At 28.8% G+C, this 27,371-nt stretch overlaps 2 protein-coding genes across 2 annotated transcripts in view; one reads left to right on the top strand and one right to left on the bottom strand.

Annotated features, from left to right (window-relative positions):
• The first annotated feature begins 432 nt into the window (after positions 1-432).
• LOC112692682 (ankyrin repeat and MYND domain-containing protein 2) lies at positions 433-3,305 on the top strand. Its single transcript, XM_025567421.1, has 6 exons — positions 433-1,112; positions 1,202-1,367; positions 1,450-1,589; positions 1,679-1,872; positions 1,938-2,076; positions 2,572-3,305. Exons 1-6 carry the CDS (start codon positions 918-920, stop codon positions 2,887-2,889), a joined length of 1,152 nt encoding a protein of 383 aa, XP_025423206.1. The 5' UTR covers positions 433-917; the 3' UTR covers positions 2,890-3,305.
• Positions 3,306-5,533: 2,228 nt separating this feature from the next.
• Positions 5,534-27,371, bottom strand: part of LOC112692684 — a 30,848-nt gene continuing 9,010 nt past the window's right edge. The window contains exons 2-7 of the mRNA XM_025567423.1: positions 21,031-21,634; positions 19,649-19,825; positions 18,435-18,657; positions 11,677-11,970; positions 7,057-7,356; positions 5,534-6,195 (exon numbers count right to left, since the gene is read on the bottom strand). Of these exons, the coding sequence (XP_025423208.1) occupies positions 6,192-6,195; positions 7,057-7,356; positions 11,677-11,970; positions 18,435-18,657; positions 19,649-19,825; positions 21,031-21,421 (1,389 nt within the window). The 5' untranslated portion in view covers positions 21,422-21,634 and the 3' untranslated portion in view covers positions 5,534-6,191. The remainder of the gene's footprint in view (positions 6,196-7,056; positions 7,357-11,676; positions 11,971-18,434; positions 18,658-19,648; positions 19,826-21,030; positions 21,635-27,371) is intronic.

Raw genomic sequence — 27,371 nt, forward strand, 5'->3', positions numbered from 1 at the left:
TCAAACGAAACGGCCGAAGGCGATTCGGTTGACAAAAATATTTTACTAAACGACCTGGACTTAAAAAAAACAATCTATTACTAGTATTACGAGCCATTTCACAGAACGGCTGACGTGCTGCGCGATTTCAAGACGTCAACTCGCGCACGACGGTATGCACGACAGGAGCAAACGCAAGAAAACATTTCGGTTTAAGGGGGGTGAGGATTTGAAAAAGTGTAAAATTTTGATGAATCGCATGCTTTCTTACCTATTTGTTACATAGTATACGTAATTATTCATTTCGCAGGTCTCTCGGGAAACTTTGAAATAACTATTAAATTTGTTGGTCAGTTCTTTTGTAAAATTGTTTTCCATTATAAAAAAAAAAATAAAATAACCTGACCCACAAATGTAATGGTTAGATAATAACATATATTTGTATCGATAATATTTTATAAATAAAACATTTTCTTTTTGACATTTTTGGAGGTAAACCCCCTAACACCACCCCAGCTTTCGCGACTGGTGCACGGAAATCTTCTTGGACCGTGCACTAAATCAGTGCCACTAATCCCATGTGTAGATTATCACGATCGCGCACGGCCACGGTAAACGCGTAATCCGATAGTTGTAACCGTCGCGGACCGCAAGAACGCGCGCACGGTCAATTCGAGACGATAATAGCAGCTCCGGCACACCGTACCGTACGTCGTTATCACATCGCGATCGATCGGTACCTGATTTGTTTACATAATTTCCGACACACCAGTTACGTCTTCTCCGTGACTTCCGTTCCCGCACTGTCAGTAGTGGTGCCTGTTGCCGTATTACCGTTCGTCCTTCTGCGATTTCTATAGACGTTTTCTGCGGCCGTCCATCGTGCTGTGACCATTGTCTTCGTGAAACACCCAAGTAGTACGCACCGTGCCGGCGAAATGACGAAAAGCATCCAATCGGAAGGGGTGGACGAAGTTTTCAAAGCGATATTCGTCAACGACTTTGATCGGCTGCAGAAGATCTACGCCAACCATAACCTTGGTACGGACATACTGGACGAGCATGGCATGACGCCGTTACAGCACGCCGCGTACAAGGGCAATGAGCAAATCGTCCGTTGGTTGTTGGACCGGGTAAGTAGCGCTGGTAGCTGGTACATCGCTCTAGTCGTGGGAGATGGGCTATGTAGGTCGATTGGGTTGTCATTATTTTTTCACCCTAGGGCGCCGACGTCAATTCTGGAAAGCACAAGTACAAGTACACCGCATTGCATTTCGCCGCCCTGAGTGGCAATCCTGCTGTGTGCAGCTTACTGCTAGCTGCCGGTGCCAAAAGCGAGCTGACCAACACTGTAGGTCGTAACGCATCTCAAATGGGAGCCTTTGTCGGTTTGTAAATTATGTACAGTAATAATCATTATATTTTACTATTTTGTCCTGCATGTGTTTATAATTATGTCATGTTCCTAAGGTAATCACAACTGTGTGGCAGTCATTAGTAATTATGTACCCGAAGAAGAAGTTATGTGTTATACATTATCAGAAACTATTAATGGTGAACCACAGTTACCTTTAGCATTGGCTAAACCTGTTCATAAATTCATTATGATGGTATTTATTAATAATATCAATATATAATAATCAAGACAAATAATTATATATGTTATTTGTATTCAAATAATCTTTAATAATTTTGTTAGACCAACATCCATCCGGTAAAAGTTGCACTGGAAATACCTCCCGTTTTTCTGGTGGACGACAATGCGTCAACAATTTATAAAGTGTTAAATTTGATGTCGGCACGTGAAATAAAAAAACAAATGGAATCTAATGAAGTGATGGCCTTTAAATTTCATTATTTAGCTAGCATTCTAATTGAAATTGCTAAACACCAGTAAGTCATAATTTTAATATGTAATAAAACATCAAATTTATGTATTTTAATTTCATTATTTATAGCAACGTGAAAAATGAAAAACAATCAGATCCTAAAGAATTTTTCATTAAGAAAATATTGAAAAATGAAAATTACTTAGAACAGTTTCTTATGGATTCCATTAGAATGTTCCCTTACAGAGATTGTACAATTTTTAGACAGGTATAATAATTTTCTATTGTTATATCTTTTATTTTATTTAATTATTTTAAAAATTGATTTCTAGTAATAAAGGTAAATTTATAAGCTACGATTATGCACTTTAACTTTGTAGTACAATATCAAATAAGATTGATCGTAGTTTGATGAAAAGATATACTATTAAGCCTTTACAATATTTGATGTACCCATATTATAAATTATTTGTTCTAAAATATATTAAATAACAAATATGATTCACAAGGTATTAAAACAAGTATACTTTTGCTTAGTTCATTCAAGTACTTGTTTTGTTAGTTCACCTTAAATAAAGCAACAAGTAATGTACCAAAAAGATTTAAATTGCAAAAGGTATTTTTTTAAAATAAAAATTTTTATTGATTTCATACTCCTCTCGGGTCTATATAATTATTTTTGCGGTAAAAACTTTAAGCTATGGAAATACATTACTATAACCCATTATTTTTTGTTCTAAATATTATTAATGTTTAATTTTAGATAGTAGCCAGTCTGACACGAGGTAAAGATAGCATGTCAGCTCTCAATGTTATATTAGTGATGATTGGAAATAGACATGGTATGGGTGTAGATTCATTTGGTGAAGAACGTGTCTGTGCTACGTGTGCTGAAAATAATGCTACCAAAAAATGTGCTAAGTGCAAAGCCGTACAATATTGTAATCGTGAATGTCAACGCATTCATTGGTTTGTTCACAAAAAAGAATGTAATAGGGAAGCTGGTAACAATGGATCTTTGCAACCATCGGTGGACAGTACACATGTAGCAGAGAGTTTATCCAATATAGGAATTAAGTAAACTATTTAGAGAACAACCCTATGTTGTAATATACTTTACAAATATGTATGTTATCGATATATTGTTAAGCAGCATTTAAATTTTAAATTTAAATCAACTTATTTGTAGAACATTTTATTCAGTAATTAAAAAATGTGTCATTTCATATTGTATGTTAATTGAGTATTAAAAATCATTGATCACAATAATTTCATTAAGACAGACTATAAACATCACCATTATAACCATATATTAGTCCATATTTAAGTTAATATATTTTAAAATGTGTACTTCTTAATAAATAAAATAATTTAGTTATACAAACATTTTAGTTTCCATATTACTGAATCAAATTTTAGCTTATACAAATTATGTTTAATTTAATAATACCATTGATTATAATTGTACAACAATATATTGTTATACCTTCAAATTAATCTGTACTTTTTTTTTTAACAATTTGGTGTAATATATTGATTTATCTAATCTTTTGATAATCAATAAAATATTGTGTACTTTTGATGTGATTTTGTCAACTATCCTACTGTCTGCAATAACAATACAAATAATGGTAAAATCAAGTTATGCCATTTGAATTTTTACCTATAAATATTAGGTATAAATGACTTGACTAGTTATAATTATGTTTCTGATTGACAATTGGAATGTGTCTTTTCGCAGACATAATTATATTTCTAATTGGTTTTGATGCATATTATCACTTCATTTGTGGATATGTATGGAACGTTAGACATTGTTTCCACTAGAGAAATAGTTTAGCATTATATCAATTGTTAAGAAGAAACTTCATTGCATGCTAAATATTAATCAGCTTTCATTTTGCTGGCATACATCCAACATTCACATACCAATAACTCACCTTGGTTATATGCATTATTTGATCATTGTCACTTGCTTAATGGTAATCATAAACTGGTTATGATTGATGTTTAGTAATTTTCATTCATTGATGATTATATTACAGCTCTGTGATTAAGTATTCTCCAAATCCGAATATTCCAGTTTTAATTTTTGATTTTGCTCCGGATTAGTATTTTTAATACTATTTTATAATCCTGGAATTCATTACTTGTATGCAATATAATGGAAATATATTTTGAAACTTAAGAAACTCACGAACATCGCAATTTCTATTGTCATGCAAATGTTAACTATTTGTGTATTATTGTGATCTAATAGTTTGTTTATATTTGTCAGCTTGTATTTTGGAAAAAGTTATTATTTCAATCAAAAGAATTATACTACGAATTTTAATATTTTGTTATTTTATTCAGCGTACTTAAACAACTAAATAAAACAAAAAGTTATTCAATACCTCTGTTTATGTTTTAAAACGATTTTTTTTTTACATTCGGTTGGGATTACAGATACTCAATTATAAATAAATATTCGTTGTATGAAAAGTTAACAACAATATTGAAGTGAATTAAGGCACAAGGATAAATAACGATATAATTTCGATTATACTTTTAGAACATGATTATATTATTCTCTACGTTTGATTAATGCACAAATTAATTACAAAATATTGACTACAATGATAAAAATATAAATAAAAACAATAACAATAATACATAATAAGTAATAATATTATAGTAATTTGTTGACGAAAATTCGTATTATTTTTTTTATTTATTATTTCGTAAATTGAACTATTTTTATCTACATTGTATGTTTATTTCCCCCCATGTATTATTTTTTTATACTAAGGTAAATAATTTGAATGTTAGAATTATTTCAACAACAATAAAATATTTTTTAATAATTATTCGATAAAATAAAAAACCTTATTTAAATGTTTGCGGGGCACCTCCACAAACTCCCACCCTATCAAGAATACTCTTGGTTTTTGGGCATTTTTTTTTTTGAAAATCAATCATGTATAACCTAACTCAGTGATATGATTTTCAACTACGTTATTGCAAATTACACAAGGAAAATGGACCAAGGAAATGCCAAAAATAATTAGTTAGACAAATCAGTATTAAAGAACAAAAATATGTAATCAAATCTAATAAATATTACGATACATAATATGACTGATGTATCTGTGTATGAATAAAATGTATTGAAAATAAACCCATATTATAATATCTAACAGCGTGTATATATTGGACATTTATTGATCAAATCTATTTGGCCTAAATTTGAGACCTTTAAGATGTTTTATAAAATTATATTTTTTAAATATTGTACATTCTCCCTTTTATTTACAATTTATTGTTTTATTTCTAGTTTTTCTTCCTCGTCTAGAGTTTAAAATACATTTCTAGGCTATTAATTTCTTACATTATATACTTGCATAAAACGAAAATAAGCGAAGTGTTCCTCTTTGTAGTATGTGTAAAATGTCAAGAAATATTTCCGTAACATTTATCATATATTAAGTATTATTTTTACAATTTTACAATAACGGTCGGTAATAATAATAATTATAATATTGATACCTTTTACTACGAAGAAGTACGAGTTCGAAGTTAGGTATATTCTCATTCAACATGTATTCGTATATTTACATACGATATGTAACATATATCGGTTTGTAAGGAAATATTTGAAACCGTTTTAAAAACAATATTCTTCGAATGAGTTTCAATTTGAGCAATTCGAAATTGAATAACGAATAAATAAATAAATAAATAAATAAATAAATAAATAAATATGTAAATAAATAAATATAAATATGTAAGTAATAGATGTTTCAATAGTATAGAGCTTTGAAATACTAACCGCAGTTGTAATATTTCTAACGCTCGTGTGTCACATGACATCGACTAAGCTCTAGGTAATTTCGATACCGACCCTGTTTAAAAATATGAAAACACCGATAACTATTAAAAACATAAAATTCGATGAATTTGTCAGTAATTTAACGTTTAAAAAATAAGTCCCTCTCCTCAATTGATTGAAAAAGAAAAAAAAAAAAACGCGAAAAGTAACTGAAAACGACTGATGACAAATTATCGAAATGTTATGTTTACCATCCATATGGATTTATATTACATAGGTATTATAAGTAGGTACTTATATAAGTATTATAATGATAATTGACAATAAATAAATAATCTATTCTACGTATTTATAAAAAGTGTGTATATGTATTTGTACTGTGTATTTGTGTTTGTGTGTGTGTGTGTGTGTATGTGTGTGTATGTAGGCAACTAGCTAAAACGCATTTACAACTAAAAACTAAATTGAGCTAGTCGAGGTATTGTAATATAATTTCTAATGACTTGAATGCTGCACGTCGTATTGTCTGGATCGAAAAAAACGCCGTACCTCATTTTAATATTTTTGTCTCTTCACCTAAAATTAAAAATGAAATAAATATAAATCTTAGTACATTTAAAAAATTGACTTAAGTATATAAAAATTAAATTTAGTATTTGAACCATGAACATAAGGATAGTATAAACCAAGAGAAAACGGAGAAATTTTAATATATTTTATGAAGAGTCAACAGCTTAAATACGTTTTAAATGTAAATAATTTTATATTTTTTTCAAATTCTTCTTTCATTTATAAACTCACATAGTTTTGAATTCATGCTGTTTACGTTGTATATACGTTAAACATATATATTTTCGTTTAGGTGATCTATAAGACACAGAGTATAATTATTTGGGAGCGTAGAACTGAGAAAGTGTCACTGGTATTTGAAAAAATAATTTTAACATTTTTAAAGACTAAAGGCGACTATATTTTAATAATTCGAAGATTTAAACTAATACCCTTTAATAATTAATTGAACTGTACTTTTATTATTATTTATTTTTACAATTTATAGAATTTGGTGATAATTAAGTTTATTAATACACATAAGTGATGATTAAGTATTACAATGACATGTAGATTTGGGCGAAGAAGCCGCCCACTGGTGGCACTGTGATGTTTGTTTTTGTTATTTGTTTTTTTGTTATAATTTAAAAAAAAAATGTTGAGGGTACGGATATGGGAGTTAAATTTTGTTTGTTTAGTTTGTTTGTTTGTTTGGTTGGTTTAGCTTTTTGTCAAAGTTAACTCCTATATTGTGATTTAGATATTGAAAAATGAAATTGAAATATATTTGAAATTTTGAAGAATTATATGTGTATGATAATATATCGTCCATCGTTCTAGGGTTTGGCCAATCCCCAACTTCGATCGACAAACTCCGACAACACTTACTTCAATGTAGGTACCGATGTCTGTTCACTTTCGTTTATGGCACTAATGGCTGCTGCAGCGGTGGACGATACCGACGATTCTTCAAGTTTCTTCGCGTTTCTAGCCTGCACCAGTTTGTTTATTTCATTGTATGTTGTCATCATAGGCACTGAGTCATCCGGAGACCTTTGCGACACACATGAAGAAAATATCAACTCACACTCCTGATTGTCTTGGCCATCCTTAGCAGCTTTCATGTACTTGAAAAATCGTAATATCTCCGGGTTTTCTGAAGATGGCTTGCGCAGTTCATTCAGTTCTCTGAAACCAAACATTATAGTTATTTTATGTCAATTCTTTAAGCAAGTGACATTTTTTTAGATTTATACTAAATATAATAATTAGATACTGAAAATCATAATACGCCGTTAATAATGTTTCATAATGATTTCGATTCAATTTTAGGTTAACTATCGGTACTATTCACACATGGTTGTGCACTGGTACTATCGTTTTTTTTCTTGTAAATTTTTGATTTAACATTTTATTATAAAACTCAACACCAGCAATAAATCGTTTCGAAGTCTAATTTCAAAATTACACAGCCATATACTTTTGACAACTATTTACTTCTGTCATTTATTACTATACATTTAAAAAAAAAAAGACTGTTTTCCAGCAGCACATTGTGTTTTACCTTTCGAGGATATATTTGTTATTTTATATGAAATATTAGGAAAAATATATCAATAGTGTCGTATTTTATAAGATTGAGCATGAAAGAAAAACAGTTTTATCATTATTTTACATTCGTGTTTTTGTTAAGTAAATCGACTTGTACCAAATTGCATCTTTTCCAAACTTGGGAATTATTAACGACGTTAACCTACCCAAAAAGTTATAGGTACTATTACTTGTTCATTCACATTGGTACTTATAATTGCTATTGTCATCAAGAATGTTGTGATTCTTTTTACTTTTTATATATTTTAAAGACATTCTTATATAATGTAACAATCACTGTTAAAAAATAAAGAGTAAGTACTATCGGAATAAAAAAATATTTTTTAAAACTACGCTTGTCATTTATTGTCATTGCGAGCTTGTAACTATATATTCGTGAATTTGTTAGGTATACGACAATCTAATCAGTGTCACTGGAGAAAATATATTAAACATTTTTACAAATTCATTACACCTGTAGACATAATTTTAAGTAATGAATGTAATGAATGTAAGAAAGTATTATCAAACTTTCACATTTAGCCTCCTTTATCAAATTGACAAAATCGTACGACTATGTAAGTATTTACATGTTGAACTCTGATGTTCATCGCCTTGAAACTAGTTTTAAATATGTTTTTTCTACGCAGGTTTAATATACTATATTTATAATCATCCATGCAGTTTAAAATAATTCTAGAATCAGTTGAAAATATTCACTACATTTTAATGGTTGAGTCAAATATTATAAGAACAAATTTTATGGTATAAAATTGAATACGACTAATAAATCTATATACATACACACATACACACACACACACACACACACACATTTATACACAATGAAAAATAAAAGTTCGAGGTTAAAGAACTCATTACATATTATAACGTATACCCAGTTTTTTTTAACTATTTATTAATTATAGATTTTTAGTTATTATACATTATGCAAAAACGTAATTAATTAAAATAACGCTTTATTTTATACAAATGTCAACTAGATCGTAAATTAGAACTTATATAAAAATATTGTCCAGTAAAATATTCCCAGATGATACTATTTTTAGACGATTGATATAAAAATATGTATTATTTGATTTAGATTTTATAAGTTTTAATTTTCATTATTGTATTTACTATTCAATATTCAATTCCAATGCAGAAATAAACTGAAATATTGGTAGGTATAAATAGTGTTTAATTGAATCGTTACATATTATTCGACATATCTAGTCCATTTTGCAAGAAAAGCGAAACTGTAATAATCCCCCTATACACAAAATACAGTTTCTTAGTGTCATAGTAAAATATCTAACGGCATGATCTTCAAAAAATTTCACTAAATGTCTTTTGAAACGAATATTCTACGTTAATATTATTATTGTTGTGCAGTGTAGCTACATCAATTATTTATAAATTTTGGGCTGGCAATATTGATATCACATTGACTACGTTTATAAGTTGCGTTCATGCAGGTCGTTCTGTTTAAAATTAAATTATAACTTCCGCTGCTACGATCAAATTGTAATTAAATTGCAATGCCCTTTAGAGGACAGAGAAAAATCACGCAGCATCATAAAGTATCGCATAGGGCCAGGATTGATAATTATTTTTAATTGTATTTGTCATATAAAAATGCAAAATACCAACGAATGATTATTTGCAATATACCATAGTGATTTCTTATAATTGTAAGCGATGACGAACTCGTTTAATAATATTTAACACGTCATGTTTTTAAACGGAATAGAAAACAATATTGTCGACGAAAACTGCTTATCATATCACATGCTTATTTTAGAATACATATAACTTATTCATCTGGGTAATATTTTAATAATGTGTTTGTCTAACAGCCTAATAAGAGGCTTGTTTCTAGCCGTGACCCATATTGTCGCGGTAGCGCCAACTGCAAGATAATAAATACATATGATTAAAGCACTTTTAAACTCCGAGTGAAAGTATCATTGTACTGCATTTATAAGTCATACACGCACGCCCATTTATACACTATTGGTCAGTGCATGTGCATTGGGCTAAATCGAATAAAATTATCTGAATATCCTGGTGACGCGATGAGTTTTAATCAATTTTGCCTGCAATTAGTTCCTATTTTATAAACAGGTTTATAAGTTGGTTAGGGGCTAATATAGTGATTTTGTAGTCAATGATAAAAAATACAAATATATTGTAATACAGCCTAAAAAAAGCCTCTTTCTACTCCTCTAGTTTATCATTTTTCATTCCATCAGTTAATATTTATTTTAATTTTAATATCCACCTATTAGTATCTTTTACTATCGAAAGTTATTCTATCATGTACCCCCTTCAATAATTTTTTTCGATCAATTTTAACGCCATTCTCATAGTTACTGATTCCTAAACATGCCTATTATCTCTACAGTTTAACCCCTTTATTTTATTCACTCATCCTTTCGAATAAATTTCTTTTACGCTAACTCTTCTCGATACATAACATCGTCGAATTCATCTGATTACCAAATTACGTGAGCATTCTAGGTAATAAGACTGCTGACTTGCTGGCCATCTCCCAAAAATATAATCATTCTGCATTTATTAAAAATCCCCATTTCTATTCATTCCACCCTCTATAAAACTTTAAAAAAGTATGAGCCAACTATTAATTCATTTTTCCTTCAAATTTTTTCCCTGTTTTTCTGATCAGCCTTTCCATCTATTCTTAACTCTCCTTGGTTCCATGATATAAACCTCTCCAATTCGCTGATGAAACGATTTCTGACGTTCATCACATCCTCTTCATTTTCCCGTCGCTTTGCCATCTCCATCCTTCCATACTTTCCATACTGTTTTCCCAAAGCTACTCTTCCCTCTATACAATACTTCTTCTAAATTCTCGATAAAAATAAATAAAAGTTTTAAATAATTGTAAAAACGTAAATTATGAATTTACATACAAATTAAAACTGTAATGCTGTAATATAGGACGAAAAAAGCAATAGAAAAAAATCTACAAAAAATATTAGTTATAATAATAGTGAAAATATAAAATAAAAAAATAAACATACATATCTTAAAATCTTGTTTAATACGTTACATATGATTGTTCAAAACACTAAAAATTATCAACCAAAAAATTTTTCAAGTGTTTAATATCACTATTATGTTTATGAATGCTTGCGTTAGTATAATGAACATTTTAAATTTAATTCTACTGTTACTAAATATTGTAAAATTATACTTTATGATAATAAAAGTATTAAGTTGATGAAAGAAACAGATTAAAAATATGTAAAAATATCGCGTTAAAAATATTTAGTATCTGTATACTAACATAGGTCTTCTCAACGAAATGGACATTTATTTTTAGACAAAATGTATTTTGATTTTTAATAAATTAAAATTATGTTACTCGTTTATAGGCACTTATGGTAATTATTATTAAAATATATTTTATTTTTATTGTTTTTATAGTTTCGTAAAATGCTACTAACTATTTACTTTACTAGAGCATAACGTGAGCAATTCAGAGTGGTTGATCGTTTTCCGGTCAGCCAGATCCGGTAAAGCCCCTTCTCTGATCACTAGTACTCAAATAGGTGATTAAGGATATGAATAATCCAAGTATTTAACAATTCCACTTTTGGTACTTTTACGCTTAAACTAATACTCAAAACTGGTGTATAAAATGGTTGAGTGTACAAAAACGAGTCAAAAATATAGACCTTAATTCATATTATATCAACTTATAGGACCAAGAGTTAATTTTTTTACAAAATTACCGAGTTATATTATTATTTGCCTGCTGTTTATATTTTTTTTCAGTGCAATTTACTATTTGTATATGTACTTTTGGATAATTTCAATTCATATTATATGTCATATAATAAACGATTATAAGCATTACTGCGTACCACTTGTATCTTAATTACTAACCTGCTCAACTGTGCTGAAATGAGATTACTGTACGGTGCAAACTTTGCAGGATTCCTGTACATCTGACAAACCAAACGTTCGCGGCACGGTTCCGTGGTGTAGCCAAGTTGTTTAAACACGGTGTCGATTCTGGATAACAGAGGACTGTAGAATGGGTCGTAGTTGGCCAATAAGTGTGAACTCGCTGGTATAGTGTGGAATACTTTGAAGTCCTCGGTTTTGTCTTTTGTGTAGTAATTACCCGATTGCAGCTTAGTGCTGGATATTGAATTCTGGCCGTATTTCAATGGATATCTATAAAGTATAATAATATTATTAAAAGGATTAGCGCAGAAAATAGTATAACATTTATATATAGTTAGTAAATTATTCAAAATTAAATTCAAATATTTATATTTAGAAAAAAATTAAAAATTGAAATGCGAATTAAAAATATGACCGTTGCGTCGTATAAAAGTATTATGCTCTCATGTGAAATTGTAGGATACAAGAATGACAGAATAAAGTATTCATAATTTATAACATATAAATGTTCATTTCAGATAAGTTCGTAAATGGAGTTAGTTAAGTGTTCTTCCAAATTTCAACTGTTTAAACATGCAGTATTAATGAAATATTATTTAACTTAAAATGTATTTAACTGAATGATTTCATATTAGAAACCTTTATTTGAAATTCCTGTTCATTATTTTTGATTATATTATGAGTATAATAATATTATACTCATTGATTAAAGCATTATAATAAAATATATTATATTATATTACAATGCTTTAATCACAAAATAGAAACGACTGTTATATATTTTCATCGAACGCTAAAGAACGCAATTCTTCAAATTTTAATGATATGCATTACGTAGTATGCGCTCGACACAAATACATATTATAATAAATAATAATATACGGACTAAAGCGCACGCATGGTGTTCAATCAATCGGTCGGTGAATCTGGAGTTTAAATACTCATTAAATTCATCTAGCATTATGAATAACTATTATGTGCGTCGTGTTCAAATACGATGGATCTTTCTAAAACACAATGATGAATTCTGAATTTTCGACCAGTATAATATATTTTCGAAATTATATTTATTTTATTTTATCCTGAGTCACTAATACACGGGTTATTGAGAAAATATATATAGATAGATACATGTTCCAGGAAATATATGGTCAAATAATATTGAACATTGTGTTTTATCATAAAAGTAAAAGTTGTTTAAACTATTTCTTTGAATTTCCAACAATTGTGATTAATTACAAAAGAAGACAGAAGTAATATGTTATTATCATATCAGGTCGATAAAATTTAGCCCTATTACCCAGTGGTGTATACAGAAAATATTTTCGGGAGGGGCTACTATGAACAGAGTTACATTACCACTGCTATTTAAGAAATTACTAACAAGACACAATAGGTACTTATCTACATTCCATTTATCGAAAGTCTCAAAACGATTTGGTGTTGGACGCAAATTCAAAATAAGCATAAAGCACCATTAAAATATAACATATATTAAAAATAATTTTTAAGTTTTTTAAAACATTTCGGGGGGTGGGGGGGGCTGTAACCCACTAGGCTCCTCTCCTATATACGTCACTGCTATCACCTACAAATATTGAAATACGTCATCGTTAAATGCTGTACAACGTTAACACACGCATATTCTATATGATTTTATATTGTTCTCGAATATATGTAGTTGGTTGTGTGGCGAGCTATGTGAGCACGTAGCTCAAAAATACGAGTTTTCACCCACGACGAAAATCAAATTTGTATTGTCATTTGAAGTAAACTACAACAAAATTTATAGATTTAATACATTATAATGTATAAATGGCTATATTTAATAAACTATAGCGGAGTAAAATGTTTAAGTATACATATGTATGAAATGTGATCAAATCAAAGTAAGCCATTCAAATATATTTTGTTATCCTCTGAGCGTGTACCTGGTAGTCAGTTTTATTTTTAGAATAATACAATATAACCACATAACTTCAAAAAATCTGTATTACCTTTTCAAAAATGTCTTTTTTGTTTAATTCAAGTCTTAACATTTTTCCATTAACAATAAAAATTATGGAAGTAGTTTCTAATACATTTTCCTTGTACAATATGATCTAACATAGTATGACCATATGACCATCACACAAAATTTCATTATTTTTAGTACAAGTTTAATACTTAATTTTTCTTAATAGACAGCTGAACAGGTTATTACTCCAGTTATATTTTATATTTTTATATTAGTGATGATGCACATGTTATTAAGTGACATACAGTTTCAAAAAAAACCCAAGGGGAAGCAATGACCCCTCTGTACGTACCCTTTTAATCGATGTTGTTGATATTATAGTATAAATATTAACAATGTTTAAAGTAACAAGAATTTTAGATTTCGATTCCTAATGTTAGACTATCGGTTAGTATCTAAAAAAAAATTATATCACTCCAGTGCTTGTAAATCTGCAACTCTTGTTATAAGGATTATGACAATAATTACTGTTAGATTAGTAGACTGTCTTGCTTTGAATATAACTTCGCTTTTATGTCATCAGCATTTCGGTATATTATGCTACACGTCCAGAAAGTATGCAATTGTCTTATTATTTTTTTTTTTCTTGCGTATTTTACATTGTTGTATTTCTGATTATAATTTTTTCGGTTATAGAAAAAAATCAAGCAATTAAGTTCATATTATTTGTCTATAGGTAGTCTAATGTCGATATTGCTGGATGTAAGTTGTTCGATTTATCGTTCATTATCGATAAAGAGTTTTAATCATTCCTTATGTTTTCTAGGTACTGTAAGTGGTGTTACTGCGGTGGTGTCATAATTTAATTTATGTATCTGGCCTACAATGCGGTCGGCGTCAACTCATGTATAACACACACGGTAAGCGTTCACACACATACACATATATATGTAAATATGTTTAAACGTATATGTATATAATACCCACACAAATTATAAACCAAGCGTCTGACACACATTCCGTGGTATTAATGAATTTCTCTTTCAGAAATGCTCGTAGTGCATCCTACAGGAAGGTGTAGTGTTGACCTTGACTGTTCATCTCCACGCACTATCACTAACTGGTCCTAGCGGAAGTACGTCGATATTATGAAAACAGTTTGATATTCCAAGATTTTTTCCGATATTTTGTTATTATTAATAATAATAATTAATAATAATAATAATTAATAATAACTTATTATTAATGAAACATTATACTGTTCAAACAACAAATATTTTTTCTTTTTATAATTCAATTCTTTTTTAACTTACAAAATGGAATTAATTTTATTTTTGTAATCTACGATAACCATAATGGTATATGAAAAAATCGTGTCGAAATTCTAACTCTCGGAAGGAATTGCGGGTAAATCAAGTTTACTGTAGACTAATTTAAATGTATATCTTTTTTTATAACTAACACGGTATGTAAATAAATCATATGATAAGTTCAAAGTCGTGATTTCTATGCTTATATTTTCACATTTTATTAAATAATTGATATATTAACTGTTTAACTTTAACATTTTATTTTTCTGTAGGTATCTAAAAGTAGAATTCTAAGCAAATATATAATATTTAAAAACATTAACAATTTAGTTATTTTTTCCCATCAATTACCAAGTCAACTATTCTAATACTTATAAATGTGTAAATATATTGCTGAAATATATAATAGTTCCATCGGAGAGTACAGCATGTTGTCCAAGAGTTCCTACACTATATTCCAGGGGGTACTAACCAGTCGATCTTTTTAGAAATATAGGTTGATTGTAATAAAAAATGTTGACATTGGTTTAGCAAAAAACCAATGTCAGGTATCACATTAATAAACTTATATTTGTTTTCTTTACTTTTCTTGTTTACTATTAGAATATGAGATTATTATGATAATGAAGTAAAAAATAGAGATACAATAAACAATTATTAGATCTTTTTTTTTTTTGCTTATCAAAAAAATCTCTTCCTAAAATCTAGATTTCGATTACCAGTGACTTAACATTTCCAATGTAGCTCATTTGTTAGAAAAGGTTGGTGACCCCTGTTGTATACTTATGCAGGCAACTGTCAAAACATTTCGCGACGTGTTCATCGTAATAATTTCGATTTTGCTTTCGTCGGGTTTGTAAACAGACTACCAAAGTTAACTAGGTTGTCCGACGCGAGTTGTATTGAGGTTAAAATTACTTCTGCCGATTATTTTTGCGTTTTTCTCTTTTTATTATTATTATTATTATTATTACTTTTATTATGATTCATAGGAATTGATGAACAACGGTCACTTCGGTCACGTACGAAACCAAAAACTGGTTTCCCACACACGCGCGTGTGAGAGCACATGTTTCAGCTCATCCATGCGAGCTCACTCTCTCTATCTTTTTCTCTCTCTTCTCTGTGTCCTTTTTGAAGAATATATGGACACGAAGGTGTTGGTGGTGATGTTCCAACGAACAATTATTTGTCTCGTTCCGCGCGCGATATCACTGTAAAACGCAGCCAAAAGAATACAATCGAAAAAATCGCGTGCCAACGGTAACACAATCCTTCAGACGACCATGTACGTGCACGTCTTTCATATTGAATTTTTCTATCGTTTTCCTTCGATATTTTCTTTCTATTATTTTCCATGTCCAAAGTAAGTTATTGATTTTTCTATTGTTGCATTCATTTTCTTCTCATTACGTCTTGCTGTTATAAATATAAAAAAAAAAAAATTCGGTATATTTACAAGGAGCGGTAGAGAATTCTTATTGAATTTGACTGGTTGACTAATATATATATTTTTTTATTTTTAGAAAATGTAATCACATTGCTCATTGTAAATTTACTTTTATTATTCTGAAAGTCGTCTTAAAGATTTTTGTCAATTATATTTTAGAAATCTCGATTTGAATTGAATATACAACGCGTATTGTTAAAGTAATTATTATTAGCAAATGCAGTTATTCAAATTTTCAATAACATAAACACATACATTCAATATTATGATCGTTCTAATAGTATACACGTTTATTAAACATGACATTGTCTTCAATAGTCATGTGGTTTTAACGAACCGTTTATAACACAGTACTTACGTTTTCTCATTGTGTGTTTCATATATATATTACACCGAAACATAGTAGTACTCATTGTAGCGGATTTCGCCTAATACCCACCGTTTATATTAATCAGGTACAAATAGTTTTACGCGATTCTTGTTTTATGTTTCGTGTCTTATTTGTGTGCAACGAAACGTGTAACGACACAGATTCTGCTTTACAACTATTATAGTCAAATTTATAACGATGGCACGTGTTATCTCCCTTTTTTGTTACAACATTTTTATGTTTTTGAAGGGAAAATTTTTTTCCATTCTAGGTTAATAAAGTCTTCCATTCTTGAAAAAATAGGATTTTTTTTACAATCAGGTTCATAAATCGTTTTAGGTAACCTATCTGATTAATTTATAAAATATTTTTCATAGATAACAAATAAATCATACTCTCCAAAATAATCGTATTCGTTTTTACATACCTACAAGTTATTTTCAAAATAAAAGTCTTATATGCGTGATTTGATAGATTGTAATAGAAGATTTAGTGATGATTTCAATGGCTTGACAATATAATAAAAATATGTTAATTTAAAGTTCTATTTTGCAGCTTAAAATCATTCATTTATACTAAATTTACATTTCATTTACATGTACAAAAATCATTCATTTACACTATAGAAAACTATCAGTAATATTATTAATATTTATATAGTCAATGGTAACACAACAAAAATACAGATGTCATTGTTATGAATAAAATTCGGCCATTTTTATTGCTTGAAATCTAACAAACACCTAGGGGTTGACCTAAGGCAACTGAAATAATTGAGAGAAAATTATGAGTCTTAATTATTTGATGATGACTTGTCTGATTTTGTACTTAATTCGTCTGCTAATGGTCATTTCCATGGCCATCGCACTCTAAAAGGGACAATTTTCATAAATATGATTTTGGCGAATGGAATAAAAACTTGAATAAAACTTGATCGTGCTAACAAAAAAAAAAAAATCATACGAGTTACATAAATCAGATTTGCAAATAGGGATGTATATAATTTCATTATCCAAAACTATAACTTTAATGTGTGTTCATTTAGATCACTGGTTTTCAACCTGGGGGTTACGAATCAGAGGTTTGGGGGTCGCCAAAAATAATGGATGAAATGATAAGTTAATTATTTATTTTGTGCCATTTTTAAGTGTGAATTGATCAAAATTATTTATCATGTAAATATACTATCGGTAATTAAATCAAATTTTGATGAACAAAAAATATTTTTTTTTTTTTTTAAGGGTTCGCATTATAAAAAAATTAAAAATAGGGGTCGCGATCCGAAAAAGGTTGAAAACCACTGATTTAGATTGACAACATTTGTTATGCCTGAATATGGAGACCAACACACACTGTAGTACATATTAAAATTATAATTCCAATTTTTATAGCAATTAAGCAATAATTTTGAGTTTAAATTAAGCGTGGTTTATAAAATCAGTTCGAAAATATAATGATAACGCTATTGCTGTTGTGTAATTAGATACACTTACTAATATTTATTTACTCATACACAGATTAAATATGCTTAATAATAAATAAAGATCTGACTTATAAGAGGACGTTGAATGTTTCATTGAACAAAATATAGATGCAAAAAGAAACTCAAAACAGAAAACGAAGATACATATACCAAATATATTTTACCTGTTACTGCTGTAGCCCGAGGTTATCGCATTCACATTGTTATCTGGTGGGTACGTCCAAATACTCTGGTAACCCGTTTCCGAACCAGAAGTATCTGCTGCGCCGACAGCATCGTAACCTAAACCGACGTTCTGTTGTTGGTCTTTAAATTCGAAGTCAGCCAGACCGTCGGAACTGACACCAGGACTAAAGTGTGATGAACTTGATGCGAAGTTCGATACTCCTGAAAAAATAATTATCAATATACATTGTTCAGTAGTATTGTATTGACATTTTTCCCATTTCTATTAAGAATAAGTATATATTTATAAGTATTTATTCTAAAACATTTTGTGTTGAACAATGCAGACATAAGAACTGTTTGCAAATACGAGGGTTCTGAAGTAATATTAAATATATTTAATGTAAAAATAAACTACCTAGATTTTAATTAATAATCTAAATCTATGAGAAAGGCCATGTCTCTAGCAAATCGTGATTCTAATTTATTGTGAACTCAAATTAATTTATACATTAAAAATATATTTTATATATAATTTGTATCTATTGTAAATAAAAGCTAAATATTGTTAAAAATGAAAAAAAAAAAATTAGAACGTTAAAATTTGAAATTATAAATTTAAGATTAGAAAAACAATTTTTGATTTCTTTCTTAAGTTACACTATTTTATTTACAAGAACTAATTTTTATTAAATACATAATAAATTATTTTTGATGAGTATTGTCTCATGATTTATTTTTTGTCTTAAATAAAAAAAATATAACTAGATGTAAAACAAATTTTATAACATTCCTAAGATTCAGAGTGGAGGATGGCGGCCTTTCTCTTCCAGATAGTTGTATGCCCAGAGAGAAGTACCGCCCGTGACCGAGGTTCGAACCAGTAACGGTGCGCGTTACAACCGACGCTTTAGTTCGCTCGGTCACTCCACGTACGTGATATAAATAAAATTGTGTAAAAATTCAAAGAGATAAATTTTCTTTCATTTCATAAGATTTTAATAGTATTATAATTGAAGTTATAATAGATATACATTGATTATAGCCATCAAATTTAATTAAAAATTAATATTATAAGATTTGACGTCTAAACAATCGTAATCTTAAACGTATTGACTATGATTGATTTTTTTTATTGGGTAATCAAAAATATAGGTATATTAAATATTTTATCGGTCACGGGTTTATTTTTGATTGTTAATTTAATACATACCTTTAGAAACTACTTTACCGACACTGCCTAATAGCGTTGGTAATAATGCAGCGATTGCAATGGATTTGATGATCTGAGCTCCAATGATTACCGGTAATAATAATTTTTTCAAGCCGAACGCCAAAAATCCCAATCCAAAGCCGGTTAAAAACGAATTCTTCCCAAAATTAAATCTAGCTGCAATGTAAACATTTTTATAAAATTGTTTTCACAAACATTTATGTGATTATCGAACTATAAAAATATAATTTTTTAAAATCTTTCAATTAGTCATATTGCATTGGCATGTTCATATATACATTATAAAGAGCGGAGTTATATTAATATATTATAGTTCATTAGATTCATTTGATTATTAGCATCTCATATTGTTTTAAATGTTCAAATTATTACTGATTTATAGATAAATAGTTATAGACTTCAATGTAGCTATAGTTATTTATAGAATTAAGCCATCATTATTCATCATTTTAGATTCTATGTCAGTTTTTTCAACTTTGAAAATAAATCCAATAATCCTATGAAATTATTATTTTGTGATTCACTTAAGTATACGGCATCACACGGTGAAAAATAACGTTATTGTTTTATCAACAATTAATTTCGTCTCATATTTCAGTAACTGATGTTATGTAATTATAATATGGCAGGTGAAAATTATGCTGAATTAGTACAGTATACCTACATTTATATAAATTTGGTTTGCCGAAAATAAGATTTTATTCTCTCTTGTATTATTATATTATAATATGTACCAGTTATCTATTTCGCGTAATGTGGATCAAACCAAAACATAATTTTCAGTTTTTGAAAAAATATCAGTATTTATAAGAACTTGTTTATTATGAATTCTTGTATGCCGGTTAATTTATACTTATTTAATATTGAGTCGTGTTTTTTAGTATCATGTTTAAAGTTGTTCTTATCGACAGATACATAAAAAAGATAACTTGCAATATATTATTGCTTTGATTACACAAATATGTTCAATATCTCAGATTGAAATTATTTCAATCAACAAAATCTTAAGCTATTAAGAACAAAATACATTGAAGTGCCAATAAATCAATATTGCTTACTCGTACATAAAAAATGTTTTAAAGCGGAGTACAATCAATGTTTTCGCAGTTCCCTATAAATACCGTCTATCAAGTTTTCGATTTCATAATAGACAAAATTTTTTAATAACAACTGAAATCGTTCGATTTTAAACAGTAAAACAATAATATTGTTTTGATCATCATACAAATTTTACAAATATTATAATTCTATCGTACCGTAGTACGTAATAAAATATAATCTCGACTTAGTAGCCACTAGTTTGACGGTTAAACCAAGTGATAATATGGTATTATAATTAGTATTACGTGTATTTTACTTACGTAGAACTTTATTCAAGTTGAATGTTCTGCCCGCGCTCTGGATCATCTGGGAAAAGTTAACGTCTAAAATGTGTGTTCCGGCGTACCGGGCAATCCGGTCCAATAAATATTTCTCGGGATCGTCCTCGCGGTCGGCCGCGCGTGATTCGGATTCCGTGGTCCGCGAGGCGTCGTCCGTGGACCTCAAGACTCGGACGCCGGGCGCCACATGATAGGTGTCCGCGGCATCAAACAGCGTATCCACCGTGTCCATCAACACGCGGACGTCGTCACGTGAGACGGTCACATGAGCGTCGTCGGCCGTCGCGGCCGCGGCGGCCACCGCGAAGCACAACGCGACGGTCGTTGTCAGGACCATCGTTGACGCCGCGTTTCTGGTCCGTATGGTCATGGTCACGTGGGCCGGTTCGTTTCACCTGCGTGGTCGTGGGTCGCCACAGAATCTGTTGTCCAACTGTTGGGTGATAAATCGGGTCTAACCGTCAGCAGATATTGTGCGTGGTCTTGTCATTTATCGTGCATGAATGTCTTCCGCGTGCGAACACTTGTTATTTGACCACGCGTGTCTGGACACCTTGAACGCTGCGTATGATACTGCAGATGACTGTGAATCCAAATATCATCAATGATTTATCGTATATAGGTTATTGGTATTTTTTTTCGATTTGTGCAGATTTATAAAAATACTAGATAACCGAAAACTAGTAATTAATAATAATTAATGACTAGATTAGTACTAAATTAACTACACAATTTGAATCAAATGCATCCTTCATCAGTGTAATGTAATGTAAACGTAATGTAAACGGAAATAATCACCTCTTAGGTAAGTATTATTGCAGCCAATGCATGGACTTTAAAAACATTCCCCGGTCGACTCTTTAGTACACTCATATATTTGTGATATTAAACATATAACGAGTAATGTTTGTTAAATAAATATGTTATGCAATAATAACGTTTTTTTCTAATCAAACATTGAGATGTATGTCTATCATTTAGTGTTGTCAGAGTCTCTTTTATTAGCTGAGCATTTATTATAAAACAGTGTATTTTATAATCAAGTTGCATAATCCTTCCAGGGTTTAGAGATATCGTATTATCTATTTTTATGTCATCTATCACATCTATATAGGTATATTGTATATAATGGTGTCAAATGCTTTACTGATGAACAATGTTATTTTTAGGCTTATATGTATTGTATTATTATGTTAAATATTTATTATTTTCCATATAGATAGCCTATAACAAAACTACTATCATACAATTGAAAATTGGACACCATTTCTGGTACGCCAGGTCTTTTAGGTTTTTCTCATTAATTTGTTAATTTATTTGAAAAGCTGAAAAAACTTGAATATCGTATTAAATCTGGTCTTGCTAAATATATCAAAGTATTATATTTATTTTAATAAAACAAGTAGATTGAGATTCATAAATTGAATACTAATAAAATATTAAATGGTATGCCAGACTAACACTAGTCACTTTGTGAATAGTGAAATAATATTTATGAGACGAGTGTCCCCAAACAAGACATGTTCATAGTGTATAGACTTGAAGACAAATTTAAATAGTACACAGTTACAAAAGTACTGGATTTACCACCCCTATTACTGAGGTGATTATAAATATTTTGAACTGTTATTTTAATGAGATAATGCAAGATTAGATGATTTGTGTTTGTATTTAAAATATATATATATATATTGGTTATATATTTAGTTAACATAATAATTTATTTTTTATTTTTTTTTTATTTAAAGAGTATTGTGGTGAAGCATTATAGCTCAGCAATTAGATAATTGTTGACTAAGTATGTTATTACTATCTGCATTCTTTTTGCGAATAATAAATGTTTTGAAGTGGTCTTAAATTGATAAAATAATTGTTGATAATCTCTGATATTGCCTTAATTTATTATAATCATACTACCCTCTACTAAAATAAAAGGAGGTGTAACGAAAGGCGTTTTGTCTAAAGTTGATAACTGGATGGTCGAGTAATATAAATTTGAGAACTGGCAAAATAATGAATTCATCTAACTTTTGCGATAAAACAGCAGATTTATTTCGTAAAGTGTATTATTTGATTTTTTCCTCATACGTTTTTGGAAAAAGACTAGAACTTAAGAGATGTCATTGCAGGATGACTTATGCTACGATTACTATGGATGTGACTTTTAATGAATATTTTTTGTAATATTTTATCGACATTACAAGATCAGTTATACTGTGTGTGTTTTCTGATATTCTGATAGCCAATATGTTTTTGTCATTTAGCAAAGATAGATGAACTTGAAGAATTTTATTTTCTAGGAAGTCCGTAAATGAAGATATTGTTGTTAAATGGTTGAAAAACAGCTTGTTTTTTTTCTATAAAAAACGATAAAAGAGAGTTTCAAATGTTATTTTCAGAATTATGGGACCAACCAGAGAGGTAAGTGTTGTTAAATTACAGCAGTTAGTGTTGCTAACTGCTAGTGTTGAGTTCTGTAGCAACTTTCTCCCACTTTTGGTGAGAAATATATCTGTTATGATAATTTTTATCACTCATATTTCTCGAACACCTATTATTGTATACAAGAATGATCAATTAATCGTAATCCATGGTTTATTAACCAAATTAATTTACCAAATCAATCGAAATTTAAGGCATGAAAACACCCATAATAGACGCAAGTTGTATAAAAAAAATCAAACTTATTTGATTTATAACTATTTCTGACGATGGCGTGTATGTTCTGACGTGTTGGTCGCTTCCAGTGTAAACACTTTCATTGGAAAACAGACATTTATTTGTTTTAACGAATTTGTCAGAAACCGCCAGAACACATTTTTGTTAGAAATCCATTCAATAGTAACCGTAGCCTTACGCAGTGCCTATGGGTCCTGCCTCTAATGCACATACACGAGCTCCAAAATATGACTTTAATTATATTATCAATTAATGTTAGTTTAAAGTTATGATTTTAACAAATCAATGTTTAGAATTATAGTAGGAATTTAGAACATTTGTAATTATAATCGTAAATGTATTTTAAGGTAATAATGATTTTTTCAAAATTTCAAGATCAAATTTTATTTTTCTTCTGGTTAGGTTAGTATTGCAATTATATATTTGTCTAGTGCACGACTTGATAAAAAATTTTGGATAGGCCTATGCTGATAATTTTTTTTTTTTTAATGTGATTTAAAATGTTTTTATTTAAAATCCTAGTCATTCAAGTCACTAATCGAATAAGTTACTTTTGTAACTGTCTTTTTGTCGGTATATTTTGTATTATATGTTTTGATGACATAGTTTCGTAGCTAAAAACCCAGATGGTAATCAAGGAAATAAAAACACCAGGTGGTGTTTGACCGCAGTACTAATCATACAATAATTGTGGTTAACCAACTCACCACACTAATTAATTAATTATTTACATTTTTCCATTGTTTTTATTCTTGAATCATAATATAGGTAACGCCAAATTATAAATATTGAAGTAAAATTAAATTATATTTACTAATTTCAATTCATATTCAAATTGAATGGAGAAAGAATGAATAAAATTGTGAGCATCGCTAACAGCGCTAATTACTTATGCCTCGCTACTGACACATTATAATGCGTGTTTAGAATATCGATTTTGTATGATGAAGGTTATTTTTTTTATTAAACTTTGGTCCAAGAAGATATATTTAACGTTGTATTTCGAACAGTTAGTTATTTCTAAAAGATCGCAGGTGGACTACACGTCATTTAGGACAACGTCGCGTTCCGATCTACATTTCCCCGCGCAAAATATGCACTGCATGCTGTTACGAATAATAAATACTAAAATGTATGACGGCCCATAATCATAATAATATTAGCCTAACAATAATTATAATTTAATGTGATGATACCCAGTCGCGACAAATTATTTGTACCTCTACTTGTACAGTATTCTCTATTCCGAAAGCGCGTTAGCGCATGGTTGAAGCTATAGTTACTTTCTATGGTCGTTGTCCATAGTAAGGTCTAGGCCATCACTGAGAGTAGGCCAAGACCTTTCACTAGTTTTAATGAATTTTTAAAATATTAATTGTAATTAAAATTTTTTAAAACAATAGCGGAGAAGTACACAAACAAATTTCCTACGAATTAATTATCGGATAATAAATAATTGAAACGACGTGTAATATAATATAATATATATTATAATTTACTATTTGATTTTCGCACATACGTCAAAGTTCTATGCATTTTTCGTTGACAACGTGTTGTACTATACTATACATATAGTATTTAAAATGTTTAATGTATATCCTAAGTTCAATAAAGATGACTTTTCTAAGTTTTTCATAAGATCATTTTATCATCTAAATAGTAAAATAATTCATAACTATAAATAAATAAACTAATTAAATATGAAATTAATAAATTACATATCAGTTTAAATGGACTTTCTTGGATTTTTACAGAGAACTATATGACAAAATTGTTAATTTAAAATTAAAATAGCCATAATTTAGATTATTTGCTATAAAGTACTAATTGAGGTTAAACTATTTTAGTAGGTATAAGAATTTGAAGTTTGATAATTTTAAGATTTAGAAAATTTGTTACTTATATTTTTAATCAAACTTATTTTGTTTTCAATTATAACTAATATATAGTTATTTATGTGTATAAATACTTTTATGTTTTTGAATAACGTATTTTAATGTTACATACTTTCATACTAATATCTAATGTAATTGTAAAATTTTGTTTTATTAATCAATTTTTTTAATTTTAAATTAATTTTCTATTGATACCTTCATATATTTGAAGTAATAACTGATAATAAAAATAAATTAATAGCATAATAATAAAATTTACAATTTTTAATTTTTATTATTTTATTGTTTATAAAGTTATTTTTGTCTTTTATAATTGTACTGTATTACTTGATTTAATAGTAATAGTTATGGGATTATTTTGATATCTAATTTATGCCTGGTCAACCTAGTTATAAGTTATATATTAATGAAATAACAGTGAATAAAAAAAATTAATGAATAAGGAGAACCACGCGTTTTTATCTAGCTTTGGTGATGTTAATTCTTCTATTAATAGAAGATTTTCCTGTGAATTTCACTGATAAAAGTTACTTTAAGTATAACTTAAATTTTAACTCCACTAATCTTTATTAACATTTTAAAACGTATCTTTTACAAAATATAATTTTCAATTTTTCAATTTCATTAGGTCTAAGATGAATCGAAAAAGTGCTGAAAACATTTTATATTGCCTACACAGTATTATCACAGATTATAATAATTTTTAGATTTTTATACTAAAATAATATAGTCTGTAGTATTATTTCAAGAAATAATTATGATTTTCATGAAGTTAGAAATACATTTTAAAATATAATTTATATAATAATTTTGATAGATTATATTATTAAAATTTGAGCTAATCACATAGTCACACCTAGAGAAACCGCCTCGATGATCACGGTTGACCTCGTCACCAAATACTCGTAAGCATTACCAAGTAAGTTACACCTACCCTTGCTTTCTTATTATTTTTTAAAACATCTATTGCACTTTTTTTTCTTCTGTATAAAATGTTTGGTATTTCAATAAATTATGCTGAAGTACTTTAATTTTAAAATTTTAAAATTTCCAAATTTACATGGATATAAATAATATTTTCAGTTAATTATTTTTATTCATTATTTTCATATCAATTTTGTATTTTTTTATCATTTTTCGCTTCTCAATTATTATAAATAATTAATATAAATTTGAAAGTTCCCAACAATTATCAATCAACAATATTTATCGGTATTCATCAATTGCGCCGAATTTGGGACACTACCTGTATAGTATACAATTTATTGCGCCGGTATAACTATTATACAGTACAAGTAAAAATCATAATGGCTAAAAAGAAAATTAAAATTAAAATCAAACTTATCATTCTACATACTTGGAATTTACACTAATAGTATATTACATATATATTAACACTAATCATACAAATTTTGAAAAGTTCTTAGGTCTAATATTAAAATTAGTTATGTTTATTTTACTATTTATTTTTTTGTCATAAATGTAGAGTTTGGTCTATTTGTGATGACTTGGACAACACGTATTATGATTGTTGCGTTACATTTATTTTTAAAACTTCATAAAAAACAAAAATATTTGGATGGGGTGAATAAAAATATTTCACAAACGCTGAGTGAAATGCCTCACAGGCATTTGTTTTTCTTTCGCCTGATATGTTACACGATGACCAATGATACGAGGAAAAAGTTGCATTTTCATCAATATATATATATATATATATATATATATATATATATATATATATAT

This window comes from Sipha flava, unplaced genomic scaffold (genome assembly GCF_003268045.1).
Source record: "Sipha flava isolate LNK unplaced genomic scaffold, YSA_version1 76_pilon_pilon, whole genome shotgun sequence".
Lineage (NCBI taxonomy): Eukaryota > Metazoa > Arthropoda > Insecta > Hemiptera > Aphididae > Sipha > Sipha flava.

What these genes read in the sequence shown, in the direction of transcription:
- LOC112692682 (XM_025567421.1), top strand. Translation starts at nt 918, where the DNA reads ATGACGAAAAGCATCCAATCGGAAGGGGTGGACGAAGTTTTCAAAGCG. An exon ending in TTCATAAATTCATTATGATG is followed by an intron (nt 1,590 to 1,678) that starts GTATTTATTAAT and finishes TAATTTTGTTAG; the next exon opens with ACCAACATCCATCCGGTAAA. An exon ending in ATTGTACAATTTTTAGACAG is followed by an intron (nt 2,077 to 2,571) that starts GTATAATAATTT and finishes GTTTAATTTTAG; the next exon opens with ATAGTAGCCAGTCTGACACG.